Source organism: Eriocheir sinensis, unplaced genomic scaffold (genome assembly GCF_024679095.1).
Source record: "Eriocheir sinensis breed Jianghai 21 unplaced genomic scaffold, ASM2467909v1 Scaffold444, whole genome shotgun sequence".
NCBI lineage: Eukaryota > Metazoa > Arthropoda > Malacostraca > Decapoda > Varunidae > Eriocheir > Eriocheir sinensis.
This window is the reverse complement of record NW_026111770.1, coordinates 30,450-44,894: the sequence shown is the minus strand read 5'-3', so window position 1 is coordinate 44,894 and position 14,445 is coordinate 30,450. Positions and strand designations below refer to the sequence as shown.

Here is a 14,445-nt window from a genome sequence, read left to right as displayed (position 1 = left end):
TAACAGAGGAATCCTCATCCACAGGACGGGTTACTTCAACAGGAGGTGTCAGTACTACTGGCTCTGTGACAACGCCTACAGGTAGAATAACTTCCACTCAAATCTCAGAAGAAACTACTACACCAGGGACTAGTACAAATATGGAGACAGAGACATCTACTAAGGGTCCTGGTTCCACAGCGTCTGAAGGAACAACAGGGTCTTCAGAAACCACTGTCGGAACTGAAACAACGCCAGAAAAATCGAGTGAGGTAACGACTGAAAGTGGGAGTACAGGAACGACCCCTCAAGTAACAGAGGAATCCTCATCCACAGGAGGGGTTACTTCAACGGGAGGTGTCAGTACTACTGGCTCTGTGACAACTGCTACAGGTAGAATAACTTCCACTCAAAGCTCAGAAGAAACTACTAGGCCAGGGACAAGTACAAATACGAACACAGAGACATCTACTAAGGGTCCTGGTTCCACAGCATCTGAAGGAACAACAGGGTCTTCAGAAACCACTGTCGGAACTGAAACAACGCCAGAAGTTTCGAGTGAGGTAACGACTGAAAGTGGGAGTACAGGAACGACCCCTCAAGTAACAGAGGAATCCTCATCCACAGGAGGGGTTACTTCAACAGGAGGTGTCAGTACTACTGGCTCTGTGACAACGCCTACAGGTAGAATAACTTCCACTCAAATCTCAGAAGAAACTACTACACCAGGGACTAGTACAAATATGGAGACAGAGACATCTACTAAGGGTCCTGGTTCCACAGCATCTGAAGGAACAACAGGGTCTTCAGAAACCACTGTCGGAACTGAAACAACGCCAGAAGAATCGAGGGAGGTAACGACTGAAAGTGGGAGTACAGGAACGACCCCTCAAGTAACAGAGGAATCCTCCTCCACAGGACGGGTTACTTCAACAGGAGGTGTCAGTACTACTGGCTCTGTGACAACGCCTACAGGTAGAATAACTTCCACTCAAATCTCAGAAGAAACTACTACACCAGGGACTAGTACAAATATGGAGACAGAGACATCTACTAAGGGTCCTGGTTCCACAGCATCTGAAGGAACAACAGGGTCTTCAGAAACCACTGTCGGAACTGAAACAACGCCAGAAGAATCGAGTGAGGTAACGACTGAAAGTGGGAGTACAGGAACGACCCCTCAAGTAACAGAGGAATCCTCATCCACAGGAGGGGTTACTTCAACAGGAGGTGTCAGTACTACTGGCTCTGTGACAACTGCTACAGGTAGAATAACTTCCACTCAAAGCTCAGAAGAAACTACTAGGCCAGGGACAAGTACAAATACGGAGACAGAGACATCTACTAAGGGTCCTGGTTCCACAGTATCTGAAGGAACAACAGGGTCTTCAGAAACCACTGTCGGAACTGAAACAACGCCAGAAGAATCGAGTGAGGTAACGACTGAAAGTGGGAGTACAGGAACGACCCCTCAAGTCACAGAAGAATCCTCCTCCACAGGAGGGGTTACTTCAACAGGAGGTGTCAGTACTACTGGCTCTGTGACAACGCCTACAGGTAGAATAACTTCCACTCAAATCTCAGAAGAAACTACTACACCAGAAGAATCCAGTGAGGTAACGACTGAAAGTGGGAGTACAGGAACGACCCCTCAAGTAACAGAGGAATCCTCATCCACAGGAGGGGTTACTTCAACAGGAGGTGTCAGTACTACTGGCTCTGTGACAACTGTTACAGGTGGACGAACTTCCACTCAAACCTCAGAAGAAACTACTAGGCCAGGCACAAGTACAAATACGGAGACAGAGACATCCACTAAGGGTCCTGGTTCCACATCATCTGAAGGAACAACAGGGTCTTCAGAAACCACTGTCGGAACTGAAACAACGCCAGAAGAATCGAGTGAGGTAACGACTGAAAGTGGGAGTACAGGAACGACCCCTCAAGTAACAGAGGAATCCTCATCCACGGGAGGGGTTACTTCAACAGGAGGTGTCAGTACTACTGGCTCTGTGACAACGCCTACAGGTAGAATAACTTCCACTCAAATCTCAGAAGAAACTACTACACCAGGGACTAGTACAAATATGGAGACAGAGACATCTACTAAGGGTCCTGGTTCCACAGCGTCTGAAGGAACAACAGGGTCTTCGGAAACCACTGTCGGAACTGAAACAACGCCAGAAAAATCGAGTGAGGTAACGACTGAAAGTGGGAGTACAGGAACGACCCCTCAAGTAACAGAGGAATCCTCATCCACAGGAGGGGTTACTTCAACGGGAGGTGTCAGTACTACTGGCTCTGTGACAACTGCTACAGGTAGAATAACTTCCACTCAAAGCTCAGAAGAAACTACTAGGCCAGGGACAAGTACAAATACGAACACAGAGACATCTACTAAGGGTCCTGGTTCCACAGCATCTGAAGGAACAACAGGGTCTTCAGAAACCACTGTCGGAACTGAAACAACGCCAGAAGAATCGAGTGAGGTAACGACTGAAAGTGGGAGTACAGGAACGACCCCTCAAGTAACAGAGGAATCCTCATCCACAGGAGGGGTTACTTCAACAGGAGGTGTCAGTACTACTGGCTCTGTGACAACGCCTACAGGTAGAATAACTTCCACTCAAATCTCAGAAGAAACTACTACACCAGGGACTAGTACAAATATGGAGACAGAGACATCTACTAAGGGTCCTGGTTCCACAGCGTCTGAAGGAACAACAGGGTCTTCGGAAACCACTGTCGGAACTGAAACAACGCCAGAAGAATCGAGTGAGGTAACGACTGAAAGTGGGAGTACAGGAACGACCCCTCAAGTAACAGAGGAATCCTCATCCACAGGAGGGGTTACTTCAACAGGAGGTGTCAGTACTACTGGCTCTGTGACAACTGCTACAGGTAGAATAACTTCCACTCAAAGCTCAGAAGAAACTACTAGGCCAGGGACAAGTACAAATACGAACACAGAGACATCTACTAAGGGTCCTGGTTCCACAGCATCTGAAGGAACAACAGGGTCTTCAGAAACCACTGTCGGAACTGAAACAACGCCAGAAGTTTCGAGTGAGGTAACGACTGAAAGTGGGAGTACAGGAACGACCCCTCAAGTAACAGAGGAATCCTCATCCACAGGACGGGTTACTTCAACAGGAGGTGTCAGTACTACTGGCTCTGTGACAACGCCTACAGGTAGAATAACTTCCACTCAAATCTCAGAAGAAACTACTACACCAGGGACTAGTACAAATATGGAGACAGAGACATCTACTAAGGGTCCTGGTTCCACAGCATCTGAAGGAACAACAGGGTCTTCAGAAACCACTGTCGGAACTGAAACAACGCCAGAAGTTTCGAGTGAGGTAACGACTGAAAGTGGGAGTACAGGAACGACCCCTCAAGTAACAGAGGAATCCTCCTCCACAGGACGGGTTACTTCAACAGGAGGTGTCAGTACTACTGGCTCTGTGACAACGCCTACAGGTAGAATAACTTCCACTCAAATCTCAGAAGAAACTACTACACCAGGGACTAGTACAAATATGGAGACAGAGACATCTACTAAGGGTCCTGGTTCCACAGCATCTGAAGGAACAACAGGGTCTTCAGAAACCACTGTCGGAACTGAAACAACGCCAGAAGAATCGAGTGAGGTAACGACTGAAAGTGGGAGTACAGGAACGACCCCTCAAGTAACAGAGGAATCCTCATCCACAGGAGGGGTTACTTCAACAGGAGGTGTCAGTACTACTGGCTCTGTGACAACTGCTACAGGTAGAATAACTTCCACTCAAAGCTCAGAAGAAACTACTAGGCCAGGGACAAGTACAAATACGGAGACAGAGACATCTACTAAGGGTCCTGGTTCCACAGTATCTGAAGGAACAACAGGGTCTTCAGAAACCACTGTCGGAACTGAAACAACGCCAGAAGAATCGAGTGAGGTAACGACTGAAAGTGGGAGTACAGGAACGACCCCTCAAGTCACAGAAGAATCCTCCTCCACAGGAGGGGTTACTTCAACAGGAGGTGTCAGTACTACTGGCTCTGTGACAACGCCTACAGGTAGAATAACTTCCACTCAAATCTCAGAAGAAACTACTACACCAGAAGAATCCAGTGAGGTAACGACTGAAAGTGGGAGTACAGGAACGACCCCTCAAGTAACAGAGGAATCCTCATCCACAGGAGGGGTTACTTCAACAGGAGGTGTCAGTACTACTGGCTCTGTGACAACTGTTACAGGTGGACGAACTTCCACTCAAAGCTCAGAAGAAACTACTAGGCCAGGCACAAGTACAAATACGGAGACAGAGACATCCACTAAGGGTCCTGGTTCCACATCATCTGAAGGAACAACAGGGTCTTCAGAAACCACTGTCGGAACTGAAACAACGCCAGAAGAATCGAGTGAGGTAACGACTGAAAGTGGGAGTACAGGAACGACCCCTCAAGTAACAGAGGAATCCTCATCCACAGGACGGGTTACTTCAACAGGAGGTGTCAGTACTACTGGCTCTGTGACAACGCCTACAGGTAGAATAACTTCCACTCAAATCTCAGAAGAAACTACTACACCAGGGACTAGTACAAATATGGAGACAGAGACATCTACTAAGGGTCCTGGTTCCACAGCGTCTGAAGGAACAACAGGGTCTTCGGAAACCACTGTCGGAACTGAAACAACGCCAGAAAAATCGAGTGAGGTAACGACTGAAAGTGGGAGTACAGGAACGACCCCTCAAGTAACAGAGGAATCCTCATCCACAGGAGGGGTTACTTCAACGGGAGGTGTCAGTACTACTGGCTCTGTGACAACTGCTACAGGTAGAATAACTTCCACTCAAAGCTCAGAAGAAACTACTAGGCCAGGGACAAGTACAAATACGAACACAGAGACATCTACTAAGGGTCCTGGTTCCACAGCATCTGAAGGAACAACAGGGTCTTCAGAAACCACTGTCGGAACTGAAACAACGCCAGAAGTTTCGAGTGAGGTAACGACTGAAAGTGGGAGTACAGGAACGACCCCTCAAGTAACAGAGGAATCCTCATCCACAGGAGGGGTTACTTCAACAGGAGGTGTCAGTACTACTGGCTCTGTGACAACGCCTACAGGTAGAATAACTTCCACTCAAATCTCAGAAGAAACTACTACACCAGGGACTAGTACAAATATGGAGACAGAGACATCTACTAAGGGTCCTGGTTCCACAGCGTCTGAAGGAACAACAGGGTCTTCAGAAACCACTGTCGGAACTGAAACAACGCCAGAAGAATCGAGTGAGGTAACGACTGAAAGTGGGAGTACAGGAACGACCCCTCAAGTAACAGAGGAATCCTCCTCCACAGGACGGGTTACTTCAACAGGAGGTGTCAGTACTACTGGCTCTGTGACAACGCCTACAGGTAGAATAACTTCCACTCAAATCTCAGAAGAAACTACTACACCAGGGACTAGTACAAATATGGAGACAGAGACATCTACTAAGGGTCCTGGTTCCACAGCATCTGAAGGAACAACAGGGTCTTCAGAAACCACTGTCGGAACTGAAACAACGCCAGAGGAATCGAGTGAGGTAACGACTGAAAGTGGGAGTACAGGAACGACCCCTCAAGTAACAGAGGAATCCTCATCCACAGGAGGGGTTACTTCAACAGGAGGTGTCAGTACTACTGGCTCTGTGACAACTGCTACAGGTAGAATAACTTCCACTCAAAGCTCAGAAGAAACTACTAGGCCAGGGACAAGTACAAATACGGAGACAGAGACATCCACTAAGGGTCCTGGTTCAACAGCATCTGAAGGAACAACAGTGTCTTCAGAAACCACTGTCGGAACTGAAACAACGCCAGAAGAATCCAGTGAGGTAACGACTGAAAGTGGGAGTACAGGAACGACCCCTCAAGTAACAGAGGAATCCTCATCCACAGGAGGGGTTACTTCAACAGGAGATGTCAGTACTACTGGCTCTGTGACAACTGCTACAGGTAGAATAACTTCCACTCAAAGCTCAGAAGAAACTACTAGGCCAGGGACAAGTACAAATACGGAGACAGAGACATCTAGTAAGGGTCCTGGTTCCACATCATCTGAAGGAACAACAGGGTCTTCAGAAACCACTGTCGGAACCCAAACAACGCCAGAAGAATCGAGTGAGGTAACGACTGGAAGTGGGAGTACAGGAACGACCCCTCAAGTAACAGAGCAATCATCCTCCACAGGAGGGGATACTTCAACAGAGGGTGTCAGTACTACTGGCTATGTGACAACTGTTACAGGTGGACGAACTTCCACTCAAAGCTCAGAAGAAACTACTAGACCAGGGACAAGTACAAATGCGGAGACAGAGACATCCACTAAGGGCCCTGGTTCCACAGCATCTGAAGGAACAACAGGGTCTTCAGAAACCACAAGTAACTCAGAGATATCAACGACTGAAGTATCCACATCATCCGCGAGTACTTCAGACTGTGTCACAGCCCCACCAGAGATAAGTAGTCGAATTGAAGACTTGAATAGAGAATTGTCTCTATTACAAATACAGATTGAAGCGGTGACCACAGAGCTCATGGACTGTTACGGTAACGCGGAGAAACTTGAGGAGCTCACGGTATTGACAAGCAACCTGGAGGAATTGCTGAATGAACTGAAGGATATCCAGCAGGAGTTGGAGAACCTGCAAGGCTCAAGGAGGAGGTTCATTGTATCTTCTTCCCTGCTCTCTCTTCTCAGAGAGGCTTCCACTAAAATGAACTGTGAGTATTAATGCTTTTTTATTATGTTGTCAATATTGTTTTAATTTTGTGTTATCTTTATTATTATTATTATTATTAGTCGTAGTTGTAGTAGTAGTAGTAATATTAATCGTAGTACTTGTAGTTGTAATAGTAGTAGTAGTAGTAGTAGTAGTAGTAGTAGTAGTAGTACTTATAGTGATATTAGTAGTAGTTGTCGTAGTATTGGTGGTGGTGTTATGTTTGTTTTTTTGTAGTTTTTTGTAGTTGTTGGTACTGTAAGAGCAGCAACATAAATAGTGATAGTTGCACTATTTCTAATATTATTACTACGACCACTACTACTTATACTAGTAAGACAACAGCTACTATTAGTACTACTAGTTCTGCTACTCCTTCTCCTCCTCTTTCTACTACTACTACTACTACTACTACTACTACTACAACACTGGATAATATTAATATTGATAATATTGGATAATATCGTGTACAGCGGGGCCGCAGGAGAGGGGGAGGCATGCAGTTAGCAAGTTCAGAAGAGCAGTCAGCGTGGAAATATCGATAGAAGATAGAAAGAGAGGCAACATGGCGGCGAAATGTAATAGGTAGAAGACTATCAGTAAGAGGAGGAGAGCTGATGAGACGAAGAGCCTTAGACTCCACTCTGTTCAGCAAAGCTGTGTGAGTGGAGCCCCTCCACATGTGAGATGCATACCCAAGCCCCTGATTATGGATAGCAACTGTGGTGCAGGGAAGAAGAACTGGCGGAGACGATACAGAACACCCAACATCAAGGAAGCTGATTTAGCGAGAGAGGAGATGTGAAGTTTCCAGTTGAAATTTTGAGTTAAAGGATATCCCGAGGAAGTTTAGTGTTGAAGACGGTGACAGCTGAGTGTTATCGAAGAATAGGGGATACATGTATGGAAGATTGTGTCAAGTTATTAGGTGGAGAAATTGGTTTTTTGAGGCATTGAGGGACACAAGGTTCCTTTTACCCCAATCGGAAACCATAGCAAGGTCTGAGGTTAAGCGTTCTGCAGCCTTCAATCTGGATTCATGTAATTCCTGTTGAGAGGGTCTTCTGTTGAAAGAAGTCGAATAATGCAGAGTGGAGTCGACAGCTTGTTATGGAAAGAAGATAACTGATGAATAACAGGAAGAGAGTGGGTGATAGGACAGAGCCCTGTGGAACACCATTGTTGATAGGTTTAGGGGAAGAACAGTGACCGTCTACCACAGCAGAGATAGAACGGCCGGAAAGGAACTGGAGATAAAGGGACAGAGAGAAGGATATAATCCGAAAGTGGGCAGTTTTAGAAAGCAAAGAGTTGTGCCAGATTCTATCGAAGGCTTTCGATATGTCTAACGCAACTGAGAAAGTTTCACCGAAACGGCTAAGAGAGATGACCAAGAATCAGCTAAGAAATTAAGAAGATCGCCAGTAGAACGCCCCTTGTGGAACCCATACTGGCGATCAGATAGAAGGTCAGAAGTGGAAAGGTGCTTTTGAATCTTCCGGTTAAGGATTGATTCAAAAGCTTTAGATAGACAGGAAAGTAAAGCTATAGGGCGGTAGTTTGATGGATTGGAACGGTCACCCTTCTTAGGCACAGGCTGTATGAAGGCGTACTTCCAACAGGAAGGAAAGGTAGATGTTGATTAGCAGAGACGAAAGAGTTTGACCAGGCAGGGTGTCAGCACAGAGGCACAGTTTTTAAGGACAATAGGAGGCACTCCATCAGGTCCATAACCCTTCTGAGAGTTGAGGCCAGAGAAGGCATAGAAAACATCATTCTTAAATATCTTAACAACAGGCATAAAGGAGTCAGAGGGGGGATGAGTAGGAGGAATATGCCCAGAATCGTCCAGAGGGGACTTGTTACAGAAAGTTTGAGCGAAGAGTTCAGCCTTAGAGATAGACGAGATGACGGTGCTGCCGTCAGGGTTAAGGAGAGGAGGGAAAGAAGAAGAAGTGAAGTTGGAGGATATATTTTTGGCTAGGTGCCAGAAGTCTCTGGAAAAAATAGAGAAAGCAAGGTTTTGACATTTACTATTGATGAAAGAGCTTTTCGAAAGTCGAAGAATAGATTTGGCATGATTCCGGGCAGAAATGTAAAATCATGGTTAGCGGGAGTTCGAAGGCTCTGGTATCTTTTGTAAGCTGCCTCTCTATCTTTGACAGCATGAAAACAAGCGTGATTAAACCAAGGCTTTTTAGCATGAGGAAAAAAAAGTACGTGGAATGTATGCCTCCATTGCAGAGACAATCACCTCTGTGATGCGCTGGGCACACACAGAGGGGTCTCTCTCCTGGAAGCAGTAATCATTCCACGGGAAATCGGAAATGTACATCCTCAGGTCGTCCCACCGGGCTGAAGCAAAATGCCAGAAGCATCGCCTCTTCGGTGGGTCCAGAGGATGTACAGGAGCGATAGGACACGATACAGAAATAAGGTTGTGATCGGAGGAGCCCAACGGAGAGAACAGTTTGACAGTGTAAGCAGAAGGGTTAGAGGTAAGGAAGAGGTCTAGTATGGTGGGCCTGACTCTAAGACGGTCGGGGATACGTGTAGGGTGCTGAAGCAGCTGCTTTAGATCACTGAGGAGAGCAAAGTTGTAGGCTTGTTCACAAGGCTGGTTAGTGAAAGAGGATGAAGGCCAAAGCTGGTGGTGAACATTGAAATCTCCCAGGACGGAGATTTCATCAAAGGGAGAGTGGGTCAAGATGTACTCCACTTTAAAAATTCAAATAGTCAAAGAATTTTACATAGTTAGTAGATTTACGTGAGAGATAAACAGCACAGATGTATTTAGTAATAGAATGACAATGAAGTCCTAGCCAGATGGTGGAAAATTCAGAAGAGTCAAGGTCGTGGGCACGAGAGCAAGTGATGTCGTTTCGTACGTAGACGCACCGTCCAGCTTTGGATTGAAATTTAGGATAGAGATAGTAGGAAGGAAGAGAGTAGAGATTGCTGTCAATAGCCTCAGAACCCCGTGTTTCGGTGAGGAAGAGAAGGTGAGGTGTAGAGGAGAGATGGTGTTCCACAGAATGAAAATTAGAACGAAGACCGCGAATGTTGCAAAAATTGATAAGAAAGAGGTGGCTCGAGGAGTTATCAAGACACCCCTCAAGTCGGAAGCCAGAAGGGAAGTCCTCTCTGGGGGAATTTGTGGTCCCCCTCCCTAGGCGGGGACTCCGAGGCTTTGCGTTGGTGCGCCATTTTTAATTTCAATTTTTGGGAAAAGGTGAGTATGTTGTGTGAATGTAGTGTGGTGAGGAAAGAGAGAGGAACTGTCTTTAGAGAGCATGCTGAACTGTTCTCTAGTGTTGATGAGACAATAGGGAAACGGAGAGTGAGGACATGGGAAGGGTCTTTGGAGGGCTTCAGCACCCTCTTCACTTCCCATATATACCTCACCGGGAGTTGCTTACGCCCGTTTCGGTAGGTGCTTCACTTAGCATAATACAGGGAGATAGGGGATGCACAGTCTAGTATGTAAGTATGTGGTCACACGCTAACGAGCAACAGGCTTGTGTATATAAAATATTTAATAATTTGTTGGATATAAATCACACGGGTAATATTGGAAGTCACATAGAATATTACTGCTTGTGATGTTAGGCTATTTCCAATGTTACCTATGTGATTCATATGCATTGAATAATATATACTTTTTTATTTGCACTTACAGAGGCAGATGTATTTTTATGTTCCTGAAATGAACTAATTAATTATTGAATTTAAATCCCCTTGGTCGTTTGAGTATGATCTGACTATACTGTTTGATACAAGCTCGTCTTTCGTGTGCTTGTATGGTATACTGAAGATGCAAATCGGCGTGTTTGTGATTTATATAAAATATACGTTTTTATTTTGTATATAAACATTCAAATATATTTTTTGAAAATAGGTTGGATATTTATTGCACCAACCGATTTTCAATCCATCGCGTGTGCCACCCTACACCCGCGAGTGGACAGATGGAATAAAACCGACCGTGCTGCCATTATTGCCGCCGCCACCGGTCAAACAATAAACTCTCCATTTTTTCACTCTTTCAACACCCTTAATTAACTACGACCGTTTCTCACGGCTTCCAGTGGAGTGTCCGGGCGAGCAGCGGAATCTGTCAGCCACCCTCAAACACCTGGACAGGGCGCTGACTGACCTCGCTGACCAGCCCACCAGCTCCTCCCTCCGCGACCGAGTGACCTGTGCTGCCAAGAAGACTGTGGAAGCATTCACTCTCGTAAGCTTTTTTTTTCTTGGTTTTCTTCGTCCATTGTGTTTCTTCTATTTTTCATGCCTCCATTTTTTTTAAGACAGGGTCCGCACGCGTGTGACATTTTAGTTTTTTACTTGCCTCCTAATCTTCTCGGGTATGTCCATGTATGTTTGCACTGAACGATGATTTCAGTCATACTTTACATTTTGTATATGTGATTTTTCTCTTCTGTATGTCTGCCTGCGTATTTTTGCCAGTAGTAATTTTTGCCTATCAGTTTATGTCAGAGTGAGCGTGTGTATGTGTATATGTTTTTTGTTTGTTTGTTTGTTTGTTTGTGTGTGTGTGTGTGTGTGTGTGTGTGTGTGTGTGTCATTTTAAGCTCAGCCCGTAGCGCTAGTAGGCTTTCTTGATGGGGCCTGCTGGTCGGCCCCGGCCCATTAGTGTCGCAGGTAAGTGTTGTAGTCACCATCTTCCTTGGCTCATGGTGCCCCCCAGAACTCATATTTGCTCCACTCTAGAAAGTTTCGTCAGACTCCGGATTGAATGGCGCACGTGGGTAGTCCTAGGCCACTCGGCGATGACTGACAATGGTCAGCTCCTGCGGCGGTGGGATTCGTGTTGTCGCCGATTCCATTTTACCACACGTCCACATCTGCGTGTCACGAAACACCCGGAAAAAGTTTTACCAGCGCCAGGGATCAAACCCGCGACCAACTAGATGGGAAAGTCACTCCTTAACCAGTCCCCCAATACGGTAGCCCCCTCGTTGAGTGAGTTTGTGAGTCTTTCATAATCAGGCAGGTCACTACATTTTAACCTAGTGTAGTACTCTGAGAGTAGGAGCGGCCCAGAAGTTTGTGCTTAAGGGCATCAGTGTTAGCAAAAGGAAAATGCATATCGATGTGTGGGAAATGTCTGTAGATGGCACAGTACGTTTGTCCAGTGCACTTTAATTCTTTTCCTATATTTCTATATAGTAATTACGGGGAAAAGTGCGAATGAAACCAATGGAAGCCTGCTAATCCTTGGGTATTAATGCGAGGATGTGGTAATACTGAGTGCGGATGGCCACGTCATTTTTTTTTCACCACCACGCAAGGTTGTTAAATCTAACTAACTTGTGACCTCCTCACCTAACCTTAGACCTAACCTAGCATTAGATAAACGTTTTATAGGTATCTTAAATGTTATGTTTAAATCTGGGAGAGAAAAGATGAAAAATAAGAACGCGTAGCGTATACATAAATTTACCAAACTGCCTTACCCTAACCTAACCTTACCTTGCTTAGTCTGACCACGCTTATACCCTAACATAGACCAGTCTAAGTCATATTCTACATATTAGAAAAAAAATATTTGCTAAAAAGGCCAGATATGATGTGGAAAGTTACCATGAACTTGATACAGGTCATTAAATGTTCTTGTCACCTTATATAGCCTACTATTTTTTTGTGTTGCGCGTCTTATGTTTGGAGTACATAAGGTAATACTCGCAGACCGCTACACCGCTAGCACACTGACCATCCAGCCGCCGCCCTCTCAGAACCGGCGTGTGTGTGTGTGTGTGTGTTTTATAATGAGGATGATAAATACTATACCTAGAACAAAGCTGACAGTGAAGTGAGGTAAAGGTGGGTGCATCCGCCAAAGCTGTGCGTGGCTGCGGTGTTCATCTCTATGGCGTTCGCCCTTTGAGCCGGTGGCAGGTAGGAACCCCATCACCGCGGGACACGGGCCAGTGTGAATCCGGGATTGCCACAGTTTACCTTCCCCAGCCTAGGCCCACGGAGTCGTAGCCAGGCATGCTAACCACTATTCCACGGAGATGACAGTTTTAACTGAAAAGTTAATGTACAAATGATAGAGGATAAAAAATAAACCTTAATTTTATATAGGCGAAAATCTCCCATTTTTCAATATCAACAAATCATCCCCAATGGTCCCTCTGCTGAGGGATAATGTCTTTAAACAGCAACAACAGCAGCACACGCCTCACTCCCCGCGCCCTGCTCAAAGGAGAGAGTTACCACACCTTGCCAGCGGGAAAAAATCATCCTGCCTGAGCGAGGCTCGAGCCTCCGTCAGTCTGGCGAAAGGCTGGCGCGGCAAAATTTCAGTAACTGCACAACGTGTGTGTGTGTGTGTGTGTGTGTGTGTGTGTGTGTGTTCATTTTTTTTACGTTCGGCCTACAGCATCCAACCTATAGTGACCTCTCTCTCTCTCTCTCTCTCTCTCTCTCTCTCTCTCTCTCTCTCTCTCTCTCTCTCTCTCTCTCTCTCTCTCTCTCTCTCAACTTATTTAGATGCATTTAAAAAAAGGACTGATGAATATAATTATCATTTTTATTTTATTTGGCGTTATTCCTTTGACGGGGAAAGCAGTCCTTAACCAGAAGCCCAACCCTTTCAGTCCGGAAGCCTCAATCTGGAATTTAAGATTTCTTTCCCGAAACTCGACACCGTAGATAAGTGATTTAATCCCTTGGCATGGAATGTAGCGCTTCGTACTCCTACTCCAACTGTATCTACATCCTCCGGTGGGTCTAATTTTTACCCCTCCCTCCCCAGGTGGTTCAGGGGTCGGGTCAGGTGGAGGAGGAGACGAGGGAGACCAGCCGCCTCCTCAACCATCTCACCACTATGAAAATGAAGCAGTTGGCCTCGGCGCTCCATCTGGTACGTAGTGGTTGACTTAACAATAATAATAATAATAATAATAATAATGATAATAATAATAATGATACTAATGATGATAAAAATAAAATGTATTATACTTATGATTATGATCTTAATTATATATTATTTTGTTTTACTTTATTAATATCACCTTAATCGTAATGTTTAAAATGGCCACACACACACACACACACACACACACACACACACACACACACACACACACACACACACACACACACACACACACACATACACACACACACATAATGGTCACACTATACACATACGGTTGGTCGCAATAAAAAAACAAATGCAATATCAATGATTCTGTAATAATTATTTTTGGTTAACTCTCTCTCTCTCTCTCTCTCTCTCTCTCTCTCTCTCTCTCTCTCTCTCTCTCTCTCTCTCTCTCTCTCTCTCTCTCTCTCTCTCTCTCTCTCTCTCTCTCTCTCTCTCTCTCTCTCTAGAATACGGAAGCAAACACCGCAAAGAAGGAGAGACTTATGAAAAAGATTAAGGAACTGAAGAAGAAGAAGAGGGAAATGGAAGAGGTGATGAAGATGTCTCCTAGCAAACAAGCCTAGAGGCACAGACAGACAGGCAGATAGGAAGACAGATAGATAGATGAATGTATAGACAGACAGACAGACGTAGCAAGCAAAAATATTGAATGAATGAATGTAAGAAAAGACGGGACTAGAATCTGGGAAACGCAATGATAACCTGAGTAATTCATTTCATAGATTCGAAAATAAAAACAAAACGAAATATCTTATGTAATAAAAAGCAATAAAGCATCTGTAAAAAGTA

The 14,445-nt window shown here is 45.3% G+C and overlaps 1 protein-coding gene across 5 annotated transcripts in view; it reads left to right on the top strand.

Moving 5' to 3' along the window:
* The window catches only part of LOC126992330 (mucin-19-like), a 20,571-nt gene extending 6,126 nt beyond the window's left edge, over nt 1-14,445 (top strand). For 2 of the 5 annotated variants that reach the window (XM_050851011.1, XM_050851012.1), the window contains 10 exons: nt 252-542; nt 834-1,680; nt 1,972-2,553; nt 2,845-3,923; nt 4,104-4,188; nt 4,480-5,267; nt 6,141-6,738; nt 10,826-10,974; nt 13,522-13,629; nt 14,103-14,445. In XM_050851011.1, coding sequence (XP_050706968.1) covers nt 252-542; nt 834-1,680; nt 1,972-2,553; nt 2,845-3,923; nt 4,104-4,188; nt 4,480-5,267; nt 6,141-6,738; nt 10,826-10,974; nt 13,522-13,629; nt 14,103-14,219 — 4,644 coding nt within the window. In that variant the 3' untranslated portion in view covers nt 14,220-14,445. Of the gene's footprint in view, nt 1-251; nt 543-833; nt 1,681-1,971; nt 2,554-2,844; nt 3,924-4,103; nt 4,189-4,400; nt 5,268-6,140; nt 6,739-10,825; nt 10,975-13,521; nt 13,630-14,102 lie in introns of those variants that run through there. The other 3 variants (XM_050851014.1, XM_050851013.1, XM_050851015.1) reach the window with 3 other exon arrangements.